Source organism: Palaemon carinicauda, chromosome 22 (assembly GCF_036898095.1).
Source record: "Palaemon carinicauda isolate YSFRI2023 chromosome 22, ASM3689809v2, whole genome shotgun sequence".
NCBI lineage: Eukaryota > Metazoa > Arthropoda > Malacostraca > Decapoda > Palaemonidae > Palaemon > Palaemon carinicauda.
In genome coordinates, this window is record NC_090746.1 from 46,284,524 (window position 1) to 46,303,219 (window position 18,696).

An 18,696-nucleotide genomic window follows, 5' to 3' on the forward strand; every position below is an offset into this window, starting at 1 on the left:
AATCTCTAGTACCGTCGTTCAGTTAGTTTGTTATGCATGTTGCATAAGATTTTCCATAATTCTGATCATCCTTTGCATTCACATCTTCCCAGACAGTACCATCCTATAACCAATACAAGTATGCAGTCATGGTACAAATGGGCCACGGAGCTAGAGCCTCCCCACATTGACAGATGCATCCCAAGAGAGCAGGCTGTATGCATACACAAACTCAGGTTGGGATACAAGGCAAACTGGGAAATGTTAGAAAACAACCAAAGACCCTGTGTACATTGTGACATCATACCACAACAGGCCCTCCTGTACTACCTACTAGAATGTAGGGAGACAACTCAGCTGAGGGGGCGACCTTTAAGTGGACACTAATTCACCATAAGCCAGGCAGACTGCAGCCACACTGGTAAAAACAATTATCGAAAACATAGAGCTAAACAGACAATTGCTTTCAAGACTACCTCCACCGAGGTAACAACCTCTGAAATTCTCATCAATCCATCTCATCCCCTCACAGTAAGGCCCCATACACATCATCCTCTGTATACTTCCATAACTTTCTCTACTACCGAAACACTCCGCAGGGAACCTAGGGAGTAAAGGGTTGGACAACCCCACCTGCAACCTTTCTCTACTTTTTAAATGCCTTCTACCACCCCCTTCTAAATACCACTATCCGTGACATGATGGCCCTCTTCCAATACCACCACCATCCTTACTCTGTTTGCATCTATCTCCACAACTAACAACCTTTCAATTTTCCTATTGATTTAACAACCAACCTTCTATGTATTGCAGGTTACCTACAGGCCGAACAAGGGAAAGACCCGTGCCAAAAGGAAATGTTGGCTACAATACAAGACCGACCGACAAGTATGCAGTTAATTCTAATAGCCATACCTTCGCCATCACAAGGGCCAATACTACACCGTATTCTAAAAGTTTTATTCCAGTTGTGACCAAGATGCGGAATGATCTTACTGATTAGGTAGTTGAATTGGCGGAACTTCCAAAGTTCAAACTTGCAGTAAATGTTTTTATGTTGAACAGGCTATTATTATTATTATTATTATTATTATTATTATTATTATTATTATTATTATTATTATTAGGCCTACTACAAGCTATGCTATAACTCTAGCTGGAAAAGCAATATGCTATAAGCCCAAGGGCTCCAACAGGTAAAACATAGCTCAGTGAGGACAGTAAATGAGGAAATAAACTACAAGTGAAGAATTAACAATCAAAATAAAATATTCCAGGAACAGTAGGCTAATAACATTAAAATTAGACCCTACCGAGTCTACCCCCAACCAAGAAAGTTAGAGAACTCTAATCCAAGACCGTTGGGAAGCCATGGTACTGAGACTATGAAACTGCAAAAGACTTAGAGAACAATGGTTTGATTTTGGAGGGTTTTTCTTCTAGAAGAGCTGCCCAAGAGTCTCTTCTATCCTTACCAAGAGGAAAGTAGCAACTGAACAATTACATTGAAGTAGTTAGAGAGAGAGAGAGAGATCCAATGTAGTCTGAAATAAGCCTTTTATAGTTTATTTATGAAAGATTTGTTTTGATGTTACTGTTCTTTGGCTGTGTTAATAATAACACCAGTAATGATAATAATAATAATTGAAAATAAATAATAATAATAATAATAATAATAGATGAAAAAATATCGAAAGAAAAATCACACAAGGATTGCCGTTACAGAGGCCACGACCCAATACGTTCACTACAACTACAGTACAAGGCATGCGGCATGGCTTTGCTTCAACACTGGTGACTGGTCTGATCCTGAACGGGTGAACCAGTAAACCTGGTCGCAGTGTAATTTGTACAAGTTAACCAATTATGAAAAAACCTTGTCCTTAAAAAAAGCAGTTATGGATGCCGATCCTGTTATATTTAGAAGACAGATTCATACACTGTCTCAGGTAGATAAGAAATGTGCTGAGATATACGGAAAATACTTGAAACAAGATGTAAGTACCACTACGGCATGGCCTGTCATAACCCTTAAAACTTAAAATTATCCAACTGCTATATGCTATCCATTATTTGTTAATCAACGCTTGGAGACTCCAGTAGTTTATAGATTTTGCAAGTAATGCTGTTTAAAGGCAATGATAGGATAAATGATTTTAGTATGTTTCCAGTGTCGGACTGGATTGAAATATAATTTTAAAAATGTCCATACCTTTGACAGTGAAAGAGCAGGTTATCACGTGATACCTATTATGCATTCCATATGTGCCCCATCGCAACATAACTGACACCATGATCATGAATAGCCTCTTGAATTTCCGCATTATTTCAGCATGAAAGTGGCAACCCCCCCCCCCATGTTTCTCAACATGCTATATGATATCCAAACGACGAATCTTATGAATCAAAGCATTAACTGCATAGTCTTCATCACTGAGTGCAATGCATATTATTTGGTTTTATAGATCATTGCAATATTAATAGGTCATAGGAACTCATAATTTAAGAGATCTTTGCAAATACAGTACTCTATTTTGATCCCATATACTACTGGCAGAAACCTTGGGTAGAATGTAATTTGTTGGGACAAGCGATATCTTTCTTGCTACTTGACAACTTATTTTTCGGAGCCTCTGTAGTTTATGGGGACAGGCCTTGGACCGGTGTGACGGTCTGAACGATCCCTCGGTCTCAGAATTCTCCTTGATAATCTGCGCATGCGCGAACATTACCGTTCGCCAGTGCATATGAGGTTGTTTTATTTTCCTGTAATGTTAGCGTGCGCAGCTCAACATTACCGCTTGCCTGTACATACGAGCTTGATGTTTTATTTTCATGCGAGCTAAGGTTCAGGTTCAGGTTCTGGGGTGAGGCATAGCCTTTACAACGGCCTCTGTGTCTTTTAGTTTTGTGTGTTCCTTATTTTCACTAGTTTTTCTCTTTTCATCCACATTTGTTGTAGTATACTTTTCTTATTTTCAATATTCTCTTCACAAAAAAGGAATTTTCCAACTGTTTGTGCACTATCTTCTTCGTACAGTTGTTGGAGCTCAATTGCTTTTATTCTTATATCACTAAACTGTGGACAATATAATATAAAGTGGTTAGCATTTTCTTCTACATCACAGAATACACAGTTTATATTTCCATTTTGGTGTCTGTTTCTTATATTCAAGCCCAATGAGTTTGTCCTTGCTCTGAATAATAAAATTGACGAAAATGTGTTGTCATACACTTCCTCCTCCTTGATTTCACTTTTCCAGTTTTTATACAAAATTAGACTCTCCTTACACTCCATTTCACTCTTCCATTTGCTTGTGTCCCATTCTCTTGTTCTCTTTATGTCCTCTTTCGTACATCTCTTGACTTCTCTCATCGCCATCCCACATTCTTCAGCATACTTCTTCACATGCATTCACCACTTCCTCTCTTTTTCTTCCATATCATTGACTATTGCTGTTAGTAGGTCCTTTTCTCCCTTAAAAATGCTATTAAGGTACCTCAGCTTACCATCCATTACCCTTGTTTTCATAGCAGATGCTCATACATCCCCTCTCAAGGCTACAATTGCTGTATCTTTACACCCCCTAACATCCTTCTATACACTCCATTCTCTATTCTCTGCAACTTTTCTATTTCCGATTCCGTTAGGTTAATCACATTTGTTCCATATAATATAGAAGGTAGTGCTACACTTTTCCAGTATGTTTTCCCTATCAGTATCTTATTACAACTTTTTTCTATGATCGAATATGTAAGATTAGCTAGCTTTTGCGCCTTAACTTCTTCTTGTTCTTGTTGTTGGGCGGAGGGATTTGCCTTTCCATCGGCACCTCCTTGGGTTTCTTCTTTATTCTAATTCTTTTATTTTCTTCTCTCTTTTTTTCCACATTTGATAGATATATTCTTTTCTTTTCTCTATTCCTTCTTTCTTGAACAGCACGTTTCCTATTATCTTCTTTTCTTCTTCATACGGCTGTTGCAATTCCATTATTTTTCTTCTTTCGTCGCTGAGGTCTGGACACTCAAGAATAAAGTGGGCGAGGTCTTCATTAACTGCCCCACATAGTTTACATTCTACCGGTATAGGTCCAACTCGGCCCATAACCATCTCGGCCCATTCAATGTAACCAACTCGGCCCATCGCCTGTGCCAAGTCGGCCCATTTTTGACAGGTCAGATCAGATCAAATGAAGTCGTCCAGTATAGCTTTTGCAACAGCACACGCACAGCAATATCACGCAATGATAGGTGTAAAGGTTTTATTATTCATTTCCAAACATTATTTAATGGCTATAATAACAACTGCATTTAGAAACAATTATTGGACAACTCGTTTCCCTAAACATTATAAATCCTTTGGTTGTTGTTATAATTGTTTGAAAAGAAATACTGAGAGAGAGGGGACCGGATGGAGGGAGATACACACGCACATGTACATACAGAGAGAGAGAGAGAGAGAGAGAGAGAGAGAGAGAGAGAGAGAGAGAGAGAGAGAGAGAGAGAGAGAGAGGCTGGTTAGGAACCTTCTTTATACAAGCACTTAAGTGTCTCTTAAGTGCCTCATTGCCTCATTGTAATAGTTGTTTCGTATATGTAGTTCAAGGCTTTGAATAATTTTCGAAACTGAACCATAGCTTATATAATTGATATGGTTATGAACCTACTGCTAGACTTCAAGCAGCTAGGACAACATGGCTGACCAGTGCTTGATATGCTGTGAAACTGTCCGTTCCTGTCAGGTAAGAATATTTACCTTTAAAGTAAATAAATAGTACAGTACTCCAATGACATATACTTTAATTTGTATAGAATTTTGGCATTATGCCAGTCACTGGGGTACTAAGGCCATTCAGCGCTGAAATAGAAATTGACAGTAAAAGGTTTGAAAGACGTAATAGGAGGAAAACCTCGCAGTTGCACTCTGAGACAATTGTTAGGTGTTTGTGGACAGTAAGAAGGAAATGTCATATATTAACTTTGTACTCACAATGTCATGTGTAACGTGTTCTTTACATATGACAGGAAGCACTGCAATGTGATGGATGTAGCTACTGGCAGCATCGGACCTGTGGAAGTGGGATCACCCGGGAGCAATACAGGGCTGCTGTTAAAGAAGGTTATATTGACTGGATGTGTCACATGTGTATTCAAGAAAATCAGAGTCCGGGGGAACTTGTGTAGTTTCGAGCGCAAACACGGAATATTTTGAGGATGCAGTGGCAATGAGTAATGTGAATACCGAGAGTTTAGATTCATTTGAAGGTGGAGTGTCAAATATCAGTGGTGCTTCTTCAATTGAGGATCCTACGCCAATGGTAATGTCTCCCTCAAGGGAGACAGTAACATATGAAAAGATTGAATCATCTTCACAAAGAGGAAATTCGAAACTTATTGACAGCACCGGCTACTCTTACACACTAAAAAGAAAAAATAACGTGAGTATTCATTGGCGGTGTTTGGTTAGAAACAAAAAAATCTCATGCATGGCGGCAGTAAAAGAAGTGGGTAACACTTTTATTAGAGGGCATGCTGAACACTGCCATCCACCTGAGACCAGCTGTGCTGTAAAAAGTAAGGTGTGTACACTCGTGAAGCAAAAGGCAATGGAAGACGTCTTTCGGCCTGCTTCTGATATTGTTGACGAGGTACTTCGGGAGCAAGTAAATCCTACCATTCCTGTTTCATGTCTACCGGCTCCATTTAATCTTGCTAGGCAGGGAAATCGTAAACGGAAGGCAAATCGACCACGAGAACCGCAAGACCTCGATTTCGAAATTAGCGATGCCCACATTCCTGAACACTTTTTGCAACGGGACATTACTGTCGGAGAAAGACGGCATTTGATATTTGCCACAGATGATCAACTTAAGTTACTATCTAAAGCGAAGCAGTGGTATGCTGATGCTACTTTTAAAATAGTACGCAATCCATGCATTTGTGAAATATGATGGGCAATTAAAGCAAGTTCCCCTTTTGTTTGCGCTTATGTCAGGAAAAAGGCGCAGAGACTACAAAAAAGTTCTTTGTGAAATAAGAGAACTGATAGGTGGGCATGCCCTTAAAGTTGAAGAAGTTTTAATTGACTTTGAAGGCAGTGTATGGCGTGCTATTCCCGACATTTTACCAAATGTTACGATCCATGGTTGTGCTTTCCACTGGGGCCAGGCTGTATGGAGGAAAGTGCAAGAATTAGGCCTTCAAAGTTCTTACACAAACGACGTCGGCACTTACAAGTTTTTAAGGCAGTTGTTGTCGCTCCCATATATGCCACAGGAACATATAGAAGAGCTTTTTATCAGGTTTTATAGGAAAGCTGCAGGGGTGAATGAACTCATAAGCCTTTTAAATTACGTGAAAAAGACGTGGATCACTTCTGCAATATGGCCTCCTCACACGTGGTGCGTCTTCGGTCGGAGCATCAGAACAAATAATGATGTTGAGGGATGGCATAACAGAATAAACTTAAAGGCAAGGAAAGGAAACTTAAATTTTTATTTACTTTTAAAGCTCCTACATGATGAGGCAAACATAGTTAATTTACAGGTGCGGCTGCTGTCAGAAGGGAAGGTTTTGAGAAAGCAGCAACATAAGTATAATAAACATCACGGCCAACTTGTAAAACTATGGGACGAATATAATAATAATGAAAGATCGGCCAGACAATTACTGAAGGCAGTTTCTCATCATATTGCTGTCTATGTTTCGTAATATGTACATTATTATTTTTAGAAGCTTTTAGCAATGTGCTTTACTTTTTATCATTATATTATTTATAAAGACTACTCTTTCTATTTTCAAACTGTTTTTACTTACCTCGGAGATTTATTTACAAAGTTACTTGGAAAGAGATAAACGAGACTTTTCTCAGGTCTGATCTCGAAATAGAACAAAACATAATAAAAGAAAATAACACACAATATAATGATATAAAATAGCTTTAATAAGATAAATTTGGATGTGGGCCGAGTTGGTATATAGAGGGCCGAGTTGGTATATAGAGGGCCGAGCTGGTAGTGGGCCGAGATGGCAATGGGCCGACTTGGCGATGGGACGAGTTGGCGATGGGACGAGTTGGACTACAATCATTCTACCCTACCTCCTGCTTCATGTCTTTTCCTTATCGTTTAATTTCAAACAGTTGGCCCTAGCTCTGTACATAATACAGTGAACCCTCGTTTATCGCGGTAGATAGGTTCCAGACGCGGGCGCGATAGGTGAAAATCCGCGAAGTAGTGACAGCATATTTACCTATTTATTTAACATGTATATTCGGACTTTTAAAACCTTCCCTTGTACGTAGTACTGTTAACAAACCACCCTTTACACCCTGTAATGTACAGAACACTTAATGCATGTACTACAGCACCCTAAACTAAAACAGGCACAAATATTAAAGGCGATTTTATATCATGTGTTTCCTAAACACCTAAAAAGCACGATAAAAAATGGCAACCAATGTTTTGTTTACGTTCATCTCTGATCATAATGAAGAAACAAACTCATTTAGTGTACACATATATGTACGTATGGTTAGTTTTTGCATCGATTATATTGATTATACAGTACTGTATGTTGATTTTTTTATTACCAATGTTTTAGTTTACGTATTTTTCTTAGGACTTCCAAATGAAATCTTTTTCTTTATGACGCCGCCTGAAACGACGGCGTGTACGCTCAGTAAACAACCACGCTCAGAACAAACAAGGCATTTAACACGCATGATGATAGTGATAAATAATGATACAGTACATACAGTATTTACAGTACAAAGCATTTACAAAATATGTTACCTTACAAATATAAATTATACAGTACTTATACGTAGCAAAGCAGGAAAACAAGTTGAGAGAGAGAGAGAGAGAGAGAGAGAGAGAGAGAGAGAGAGAGAGAGAGAGAGAGAGAGAGAGAGAGAGAGAGAGATTGTTTTACGTACGTAAATGTAAATTTTAAACAAAAAAAATATGATAGGTTACAACATGTAGACTTTTAAAACCTTCCCTTTAACTTAATGCATACAGTACGTACAGTACTAAACTATAAAACAGGTTAAAGTAAAAAATAAAGATTGTTACTGTACTCACCACGAAAGAAGTTCCAGAAAAACTTGAATGACGATGGCGATGAATTTGCTGCACAGTAGAAATGATGATGATGAAGCTGATGATGTGTTCTACTGTGCAGTCAATGATAGTATTTTACGTCTCTTCAGACGGAGGTGTCTTTTCCTGGGACACCTCTTCAACTTCTTCAATTTCTTCCGAAGGCGTACTAGCAGGAGGAACTGGCTCTTTTTTGCGAGGCTGAAAAAACATTGTGATCGGAAGTTGTTGCCGCTGCTTCTTTTTTCGATCCAAGAGCATCCTGTAGGGAGTCGTGATGTCATCGACCTTGTTGCAGAATTGCATCGAGCGAACCATATCCTCGTCCCACTCTTGCAACATTTCTTTCGCCTCCTTCATATGGTTGCAGAAATTGGCGAGCCGTTCTAATGTTAAGCCCGTTTCTTCTACATTTTCTTGGGTCTCTTCCTGGGTACCCTCACTCTCTTCCTCACTTGCCGATTTCGTCAGGTCTTCGAGGTCTGCGTCAGTTAGGGGCTGGGAATGGCAGTCCAACAACTCGTCGACGTCTTCAGTCGTCATGTCGCCAAACCCGTCACCCCCAATTATGGCAGCCAACTGCACAGATTTCCGTATTGCAGAGTGTTGGATTTCCGACGGAGTAAATCCCTTGTCGTCGTAAACAATATCGGGCCACAGCTTCTTCCAGCTCGCATTTACGGTTGCAGGTTTCATCTCTTGAAGTGCCTTTTGAATATTCTGCAGGCACGTGGCTATGGTGTACTGCCGCCAGTACGCCTTCAAGTTGAAGTCTTCATCCTCGTCATCTTGGGCAGCATCCACACACGCAACGAGGTCCGCCAAGGTATTCTTCGTGTAGAGGGCCTTGAACGCCCTGATAACCCCCTGGTCCATTGGTTGAATTAATGACGTGGTGTTGGGTGGCAGGAACTCAACCTGAACGCCCTCACGCGACAGGTCAGTTGCGTGTCCACCAGCGTTATCCATAAGGAGAAGGATCTTGAATGGCAAGCCCTTCTCTAAGAGATATTCATGGACTTGCGGGATGAAACACTGGTGGAACCAGTTGGAGGTCAGCATCTTCGTAATCCATGCTTTTTGATTATGCATCCAGTACACGGGAAGGAGATTCTTATTTTTGTTTTTCAAAGCGCGAGGATTTTTCGACTTATAAATAAGCCCCGGCTTTAACAAAAATCCAGCAGCATTGCCACACATCACGAGGGTAACGCGATCCTTGAATGCCTTAAAGCCAGAGGCTTTGGCTTCCTCTTTGAACAGGAAAGTTCGCGACGGCATTCTCTTCCAAAACAAGCCGGTTTCATCCATATTAAACACTTGTTCCGGCTTGTATCCACCTTCAGCGATAATGTTCTTGAAAGTCTGGTTCACGTAAGTTTCAGCAGCGGCAGTGTCAGCGGAAGCAGACTCCCCATGCAGGGAAACGCTTTTCAGGGCGAAGCGTTTCTGAAACTTCGCGAACCATCCTTTGCTGGCGGAAAAACGTTGTTTCTGACGCTGGGAATCAGTGGAGGTCCCTGGTTGAGGATCATCTACATCATCATCTTCTTCAGCATGGTCGCCATCGTCGTCATGAGGTTCCTTTGCCGCAAAATTCTCATACAAGCTCAAAGCCTTTGTTCGGATGGTGTTCGTATCCAACGCTATGTTCTTCTTCCGACAGTCGGCAATCCACACAGCTAAAGCACCTTCCATGCGTACGATCGTTTTATTACGCGTTGTAACGACTCGCTTCGCTGATCTGCTAAAGGTGATTGCAGCAGTCTTTCTAATGTTCGCCTCGTCCTTCCTGATGTAGCGAACGGTGGATTCGTTGATGCCAAAATGGCGGCCGGCGGCCGCGTAACTTCTACCATCTTTTAACATGTCGAGAAGCGTAACCTTCTCAGCTATCGTCATCATTCTTCGGTGGCGTTTAGGCTCACTACCAGCCTTACTAGAAGCAGAACGCTTGGGAGCCATTGTAACAGAAAGTTCAACAAAAAGTTCAACTTAAAACAGTCGCACACAGCACAGATTAAACTTCACAAACTTAAGAACGTCTACTCAGCAATACGCGGAAAGAGAAAGTGAACGATGCAGACCCGCGAGAACTGTGATGCTGGAAGTTGAAGATGCGGGCAAAACACCAATCACAGGCTAGATAACAAAACTTGAGTTTTGATTCGTCATCTGTCAGCGCTTGAACCAATCACAACCCGTCTTACAGTACATGGTGCGTTGGTTACTCATAGAAGATGCCCCGCGCATACTGAACGTACGTAGATTAAGTACAAGGGTACCGTAATAATAATAAATAATGATAATAATACTGTACAGTACAGTAATAATAATAATAATAATGATTAATAATAATAACAATAATAATTTTATTAACAACAACAACAATAATAATAATAACAATAATAATAAAAATTTACGCACGTACGCTATTTTACGCCTCTCTCTCTCTCTCTCTCTCTCTCTCTCTCTCTCTCTCTCTCTCTCTCTCTCTCTCTCTCTCGTACGCTTACAGTACTTATTCGAAATGTGATTTTTGCAACAAAGAATATTATTGGATGCAGTACTGTACTACGTACGTATACATACAAAAGATTCATGGAAAAGAAGCACATCCATTACAGTACACACCATTCTAATATGGTATGACTGCATCTGATTTGCGTTTCATGTTCGATTTAATTTTACTACGTACTGAATTATCGTATGATCACATTCTCTTTTCGTGTTTTATTTCTTTCTGTGCTGAATTATATATCATATGTAATGCAATGAACAATCAGTAAGAGCAGATATTACTAATTACAGTATTAATGGAATTACAGGTAACAAAATATCGTATTTGGTTATCTTCAGATTTCGCGGTATTTTCGAATTTTCCGGAAAATCCGCGATATGTATATATATATGGGTTATGGGAAAACCCCGCGAAGTGGTGAATCCGCGATTGTCGAACCGCGAAGTAGCGAGGGTTCACTGTAATAGAATTTGGTTTGTTGTCATAAAAAATTTCTTCTCCTATTTGCCCTTTTTCTAGTTCGTATATTTCTAAACTATTTTTCTCTTTTATCTCTTCCCTCCACTTTTTACCATCTACTTCTCTAATTTTGGCCTTAAGCTCTTCTCTTCCCATTCTTCTAAAAGTTCTATCGTTCATTTCCATATCTTTAATCCATTTCTTAGTCTCTCATCCACCTGTTATTTTCATTTTCTTTCATTTCTTCTAGAATTGTCTTCAGCAAATCATTTCTCCCCTCTTCTATCCCTTTCACAAACCTTAGCCTTCCTCCTGCTATCCTAGTTTTCATTTCGGACATTCCTATCTCTCCCCGTAGTGTTGCTACTGCTGCATATGATGGTGCTCCCAAAATTTTTCTTCCTACTCCGTTTTCAATCTGTTGTAATCGTTTTATTTCACTTTCTGTTATGTTCATTACTGCCGTGCCATACAGTATTCCGGGTAAGGCTACATTTTTCCAATATGTTTTTCCTATTAGTATTTTGTGGCAGCTTTTCGCAATAATTGAGTAGGTTAAGTTTGCTAGCTTTTCTGCCTTTTCCATCATTTTCTTCTTTTGTTTTTTAAACATATTTCTTTTCCCTTCTATCTCTATTCCTAAATATTTTATACTATCTGTTACTTTAATACCCTCTATTTCTTCCGGTTTTTCTTAACTATCATTTCACTTTTCTGTGTTTTGAACATATTCCTACTATCATCTACCTTGATACCTGGGTATTTAATATTGCTTACTACTCTTATTCCCTCTATATTATCTGGTTTCTCCTTCATATTATATATAAGTACGCTACTTTTGTCTCTGTTTATGTCTAAACCACAATGCTTTCCTATATCTATCACTAATGGCGGAAAAGAACCATTATACAATATCAAAGAGATTTCTGAGACCGGGAGGGAGCCTTTGTAGGGTGGCGGCCAGATCCCGTAGAAAACGGGAATATTCTGAACTGTGGCCGTCGTTCTGAAAACGATTTTGGCGGGAGAAGCTAACTTAAAAAACCCACCTAACCTATGCTAAAAGCCGTATCCTTACCCAGGGGGGCTGCGCCCACCCGGACCCCCCCTTACACAACAGTTTCCTTACCTACAAGTACGACGGGAGAAGCTAACTTAAAAAACCCACCTAACCTATGCTAAAATCCGTGTCCTTACCCAGGGTGGCCGTGCCCCCCCGGACCCCCCCTTACACAACATATTTAAGATCCGTAGACCATTTCCAAACGTTTTTATTCTATACAAGATAACAGTCGGAGCGATAATAAACAAATTAGGACGCTTGGCCGAAGCGCTACAAACTACCCACCGGGAGATCGTTCAGACCGTCACACCGACCGAAAATCGAGTAAAAATGTCCAAAATCGGCTCCTTTTCAGGGGAATGATCACAGAATGAAATATTAAATTCACTAAATTTGTAAATGCTTGTCCCAACAATCTACATACTAGGACCACTCTGCGCATGAAAGTCGGAAACGTGCGAGAAAAATGGACAACTAACCCAAAATTCCCCTCCTAACCTGACCTACAAGCCGCGTCCTTACCTTCCTCGTGACCTAACCAGGGGGCTAACGCCCCCCTGCAACCCCCCCAACCACTGTCACTAACATACAAACCCCACAAACCCAACCTAGTAGTTCCCAGGCCACAACCCGTAGCCGGGGGCAAGCCCCCCAACCCCCTTCATAAGTCTCTCTCCTACACAAAAAAAAGCTATGGGCAGCACTCTAAATTATATCTTAACCACATTGTAATAATAAAGTTTCTCAGGATTACCTTAATATTTGTTGTTGCTGAAGTCTAAATCCTCCGGTTCTTGTGCCTTAACAGGGACCCCTAATGTCACCTAAGAGCCCTTTTCGAAATAAAAAATGAAGAAATTACGGGGTAACTCGAGTAGGTCTAAAAACCTTATTGTCTTCAAAGCATCAAGCTGATCTATATGAGTAATAAACTCAACACCATCGCTCAAAGAGAAACTATACGGAACACGTCTGTCCATTACGGCGTTTAGCGTCGGAAAGGGTCGACCTCGTGTGTAGGTCAATCTCGGGTCGAGGGGGGGGGGATTTAAAATTTTGAAATCACGCAGCCAGCAAAAGTAGGCCTACAAGATCAAGGAAACGAAGGGTTAGTTCGGGTGGTTTGTTTGACACTGGCTTTATGTACCGAAACATCTTAACTAGATGTTGGCTAACCTAACCTTTGGTTGTATATACAGTGATACCTCGGTAGTCGAACGACTCTATACTCGAACAATTCGGAGTTCGACCAAAATTTTCGAGAAATTTTTGCTGCGGTGCTCGACCAAAAATTCGGTACTCGACCAGCCGAACACGTGACGACCGCATGGGCTTTGTGATGATCGCGCCATCTCGGCCACTCTCGCTTGTTCGGGAAGCATCAGTTCTCTCGAGAGCGTCACTCAGACAACGCGCGATCAGCATTCGTTGTGATTTAGTGATTTTCAGTGCTTTTAATTGCTTTTTTAGCTTTCATAATGAGTCCCAAGAAAGTAATGAGTGTTAAGGGGAAGGAGAAGAGGAAAACAGTGCGAACAACGATCGAGTTGAAGAAGGAAATTATAGCGAAATATGAGAATGGTGTACGAGTGTCCGATTTAGCGGTAGAATACGGAATGGCGAAGTCGACCATTTCTACGTTTTTAAAGCATAAAGAAATGATTAAGAAGGCGAATGTTGCAACGGGAGTTACGGCGGTAACTAAGCAAAGGCCACAAGTGATTGAGGAGATGGAAAAGTTGCTTTTAATATTTATTAAAGAAAAACAGTTGGCCGGGGAAAGTGTTAGTGAAGCGTTCATTTGTGAAAAAGCGTTGCATATCTATGAAGAATTAGTGAAGAAAAGTCCGAGTACCAGTGAAAGTGATTCATTTACATTTAAAGCGAGCAGGGGTTGGTTTGAAAAGTTTCGTAATAGAACAGGTATTCATCGTGTTACTAGGCATGGGGAGGCAGCTAGTTCGGATCAAATTGCAGCCGATAAATACGTGGGGGAATTCGATCGGTACATAAATGAACAAAATTTGATCGCACAACAAGTCTTTAATTGTGATGAGACTGGGTTATTTTGGAAGAAAATGCCAGCCAATACGTACATTACCAAGGACGAGACGAAGATGCCAGGTCACAAGCCAATGAAAGATAGGCTAACATTGTTGCTGTGTGCAAATGCAAGTGGCGATTGCAAGATCAAACCCTTGTTAGTGTACCACTCGGACAACCCCCGGGTGTTCAAACGAAATAATATTTGTAAAAGTGCACTACCAGTTATGTGGCGCTCGAACACTAAATCTTGGGTCACAAGACAATTCTTTACTGAGTGGATAAACGAAGTGTTTGCCCCCCAGGTTAAGGCTTACCTCATTGAAAAGAGCTTGCCAATGAAATGTCTTCTGGTTATGGACAATGCTCCTGCACATCCTCCAGGTCTCGAGGATGACTTGAAAGAAGAATACAGCTTTATCAAAATCAAATTCTTGCCCCCCAATACTACTCCCATACTCCAGCCCATGGACCAACAGGTCATTTCAAACTTCAAAAAACTCTATACCAAGGCCCTTTTCAGAAAGTGTTTTGAAGTGACCAGTGACACGAAGTTGACCCTAAAGGAATTCTGGAAGGAACACTTCAGCATCCTCAACTCTGTTAACATGATTGACCAAGCTTGGCGAGGTGTGACCTATAGGACATTGAACTCTGCCTGGCGTAAGCTGTGGCCATCATGTGTCACAGAGAGGGAGTTTGAAGGTTTCCAACCAGAGGCGGGTCCAAGCACTGCTACCCCTGTAATTTCTGATGACACTGATGTCGTTGAGGAAATTGTTGTCATGGGCAGGAGTTTGGGGCTTGAGGTCGACAAGGATGATATTGATGAGCTTGTAGAAAGCCATTCTACCGAGTTGACTGTGGAGGAATTGTTGCACCTGCAACAACAACAGCAGCAGGATCTGATTGTGGAGCAGGAATCTTCAGAAGAGGATGAGGTAAGGGAGGATGTTCCAAGTTCTCTCATCAATGAAATTTGTTCCAAGTGGGCAGATGTGCAGGCTTTTGCTGAAAAATACCACCCAGAAATTGCAGTAGCAAACCGGGCAGTGCATATGTTTAATGATAGTGTCATGTATCATTTTCGAAGAATACTGCAGAGGAGGAAGAAACAATTAACAATAGACCAGTTTTTCACAAAAGAAAAGAAAGCTGCTACATCAAAGCCTGTTTCTCCTCCAAAGAAGAGACAAAGAAGAGAAGAAACTCCTGAAATAGATCTGCCCACCCTTTCATTGGAGAGAGAAACAACTCCTGAAGGAGAACTACCCCGCCACATCATGGAAGGGGACTCTCCTTCCAAGCAGTAACCTCCCCCTTCCATCCTCTCCACATCCATCCCTGTATGCCATCGAACCGCTGCTCAAAGGTATGTTCACTACAGTACAGAAAATGGTTTAAAATTGTTTTATTTTAGTACAGTAAATGGTTTAAAATTGTTTTATAGGATTTTCTGACCAATTTCATACACATTTAGATAATTATTGTTGTTTAGGTACACGTTTTATTAATATTTTGGGCCTGTTCGAGTGCTTGGGAACGGAATAGAATATATACCATTATTTCTTATGGGGAAAAAAAATTCGGTACTCGAACAAATCGGAGGTCGAACACGGATCTCGAACGGATTATGGTCGAGTACCGAGGTATCACTGTATAACAAATTAGTTTGTTCCGTAACCGGAATACAAACCACGCTATTTACAATAGGGTTACCTTTTAGCGTAGCTGAAATGGCGAGCCATTAGAATTTAACGAGGGTGTATTACCCCCGCGCTAGTTAGCGGGGGGGTTAGGGGAGTGGTAGCTAGCTACCCCTCCTCCCCCTCACACACAGGTGAATACTCACTTTCACTTTTGGCTCTGACTGTGACAGACGTCTCTGTCTTGGTCCTCTCTTGGCAGCCATTGTTTGTTTGTTTTGTCTTTACTTAATCGCTTACTTTTCATTTACTCAATATATATGTAAACATGTTTTCATGTTTGTATATATATTTGAGTATAGAAATAAGTAAGTTTCCTTTTCAGATTTGTGTGTGTAGTGTACGATATCTACGTGGAGGCCTCGGCAGTTAGGCCACCACGGCGTAATTTTATGGGTGGCGATCGAGTTTGACTTATGTCTTTCTCTCTCTCTCTCTTGAGGTCGTTCACCCTTTTACTACGTGTTACTACGCCCTTGTAGCCTAGCTTCCTTTCCGTGTGGGGGTTGCTACGCCGTACGTTTGTCTCAATTAGTTATGAATCTAATTGTAGTTGTTTTTTGTTTTTCAGCTTGTAGAACGATTCCTTTCGGGGTTTTCGTTCTTTCTTTAGTGTTCATTCATTTTTAAATTACATAATTACATAGTTACATAATTATAATTGTTATAATTCTGTTTTGGTTACAGCTCTCCTTCCGCGAGTGTAAGTGGTTGTGAGGGCACGTGCCTGTTGTGAAATTCTTGTTCCTTTCCCTCGGGATTCCTCTTCGGAGCCTTCCCGGGGGAATGAATGTGTACTAATATTATTTGTTTTATTTTTTTACAGTTACCGATCTAGTTCGTTTCTGTAATATAGCAACGGTGTGAGCTGTCTGGTTGAGTCCTGGGGATTCGGCTGTTGCTGCCTCCCCCCTTGTTTTTTCGTCAGGGGCGTGTCTCCTTCTACTGGTAGTACTCCCGTGACGACGGACAGCTCTCCAGTTCATTTTAGAACTCTCAGGAGGCTTGCCTCCTTGGGCGGGTAACTTTCCTTCCGAGGGAAGTTTTTCCTGTCCAGGCTTGAGTTTTTCCCCTTTTGGGGGGGTTCTTCTCTTGCCTTTTTTTCGTGCGACTATGCTCTTGGTGCTGAGCGGTCGCACCTGCAGTTTCGCTCAAGGGGCTGGGCAACTGCAGGAGCTCCTCTTCGGAGGATTGCTCCTTTTAGGTCACTGGCTGACCAGTCTCTTCCACGAAGTGTTTCTCTTTCGTTCGCGAGAGAGTACACTCATAGAGACTCCTCTTCGGAGGTTTCTTCTGTTGCTGTTGCTGTTGGCCTCCCTCGCCGTAAGGCCCACCGTCCGCCTCGTCGTAAGGGCCTCTCATCTCCCTATAAGGGTGCTTGAGGCGCCTTTTTGGATCTCCGTTTGCAGCCTACAACTCCTTTTTCTCGATCTTCCGCCTTGGTGCAGATGGACAGCAGTCTGATCTCGTCTTCCGACGGGCAACGGTCTTCCCGACGGACAACGGTCTTCCCGACAGACGACGGACAGCGGTCTTCCGACGGACATCAGTCTCCCGGCGGACAACGATCCCTTCGGGGCAAAGGGTTGCCCCCACGGGGGTTCTTCCCTAGCGTGTCAGGGTTTCCCTGCACGCCCTTCTGCTGTGTTCTCTCCTGCTCCTGCTCAGTGTGAGCACACAGGCGCTCTTCTGCTCATCAGCGCTCTCTTGTTCGTCAGCGCTTTCAAGATGATCATCCCTGCGGTTCCTGTTGGTTCCTGTTACGCGCCCTGTGCGCCCACGTTCGCCCTCGCGATCTAGAACTTCGGTTCAGGTCGGGGTCAAGGACTCTTCTTCTTTGCGCAGGCTTCCACGCGTAGCCTTCTGCTCGTCAGCGATCATCAGCTCGCCAGCGATCTCCGGATCGCCCACGTGTGTTACAGCCGGCACGCCAACGTTCTCCAACACTTCTGAAGGAACATGGTTCGCCAGTTACTAGCTCACCTGCGCATGCTGATCGCCATCGCGCGACCCTCAACTGCGGATGCTGATCGCCATCGCGCGACCCTCAACTGCGGATGCTGATCGCCATCGCGCGACCCTCAAACTGCGGATGCTGATCGCCATCGCGCGACCCTCAAACTGCGGATGCTGATCGCCATCGCGCGACCCTCGAACTGCGGATGCTGATCGCCATCGCGCGACCCTCAACTGTGGATGCTGATCGCCATCGCGCGACCCTCAACTGTGGATGCTGATCGCCATCGCGCGACCCTCAACTGCGGATGCTGATCGCCATCGCGCGACCGCACACCTGCGGATGCTGATCACCATCGCTCGACCCTGCGCATGCTGATCACCATCGCGCGACCCTCAACTGCGTATGCTGTTCGCCATCGCACGATCGCCCACCTGTAGATGCTGTTCGCCATCGCGCGATCGCCCACCTGTAGATGCTGTTCGCCATCGCGCGATCGCCCACCTGTAGATGCTGTTCGCCATCGCGCGATCGCCCACCTGTAGATGCTGTTCGCCATCGCGCGACCGCCTACCTGCGCATGCTGATCGCCATCGCGCGACCCTGGCATGCTGATCACCATCACGCGACCCTGCGCATACTGATCACCATGGCGCGACCCGGCGCCTGCTGATCACTGCTCGGGATCGCTCACCTTCGCATACTGCTCGCCAACGCACGATCGCTCACCTGCGCATACTGCTCGACCTTCGCGTCGGCATAACACAGCGCGCCATTGCCAACCTGCGCGTTAGCGCTCACCAGCTCACCACCGATCGCTTGTTGATCCATATCGCCAGCGGTCCTCCTCGCCCACGCGGCAGCGC

The 18,696-nt window shown here is 42.7% G+C and overlaps 1 protein-coding gene and 1 pseudogene across 1 annotated transcript in view; both read left to right on the forward strand.

Moving 5' to 3' along the window:
* Nucleotides 1-1,745: 1,745 nt before the first annotated feature.
* Nucleotides 1,746-18,696, forward strand: part of LOC137616420 (midasin) — an 814,866-nt gene continuing 797,915 nt past the window's right edge. The window contains exon 1 of the mRNA XM_068346159.1: nt 1,746-1,976. Coding sequence (XP_068202260.1) covers nt 1,878-1,976 — 99 coding nt within the window. The 5' untranslated portion in view covers nt 1,746-1,877. The remainder of the gene's footprint in view (nt 1,977-18,696) is intronic.
* LOC137616074 (uncharacterized) lies at nt 5,027-6,690 on the forward strand (annotated as a pseudogene).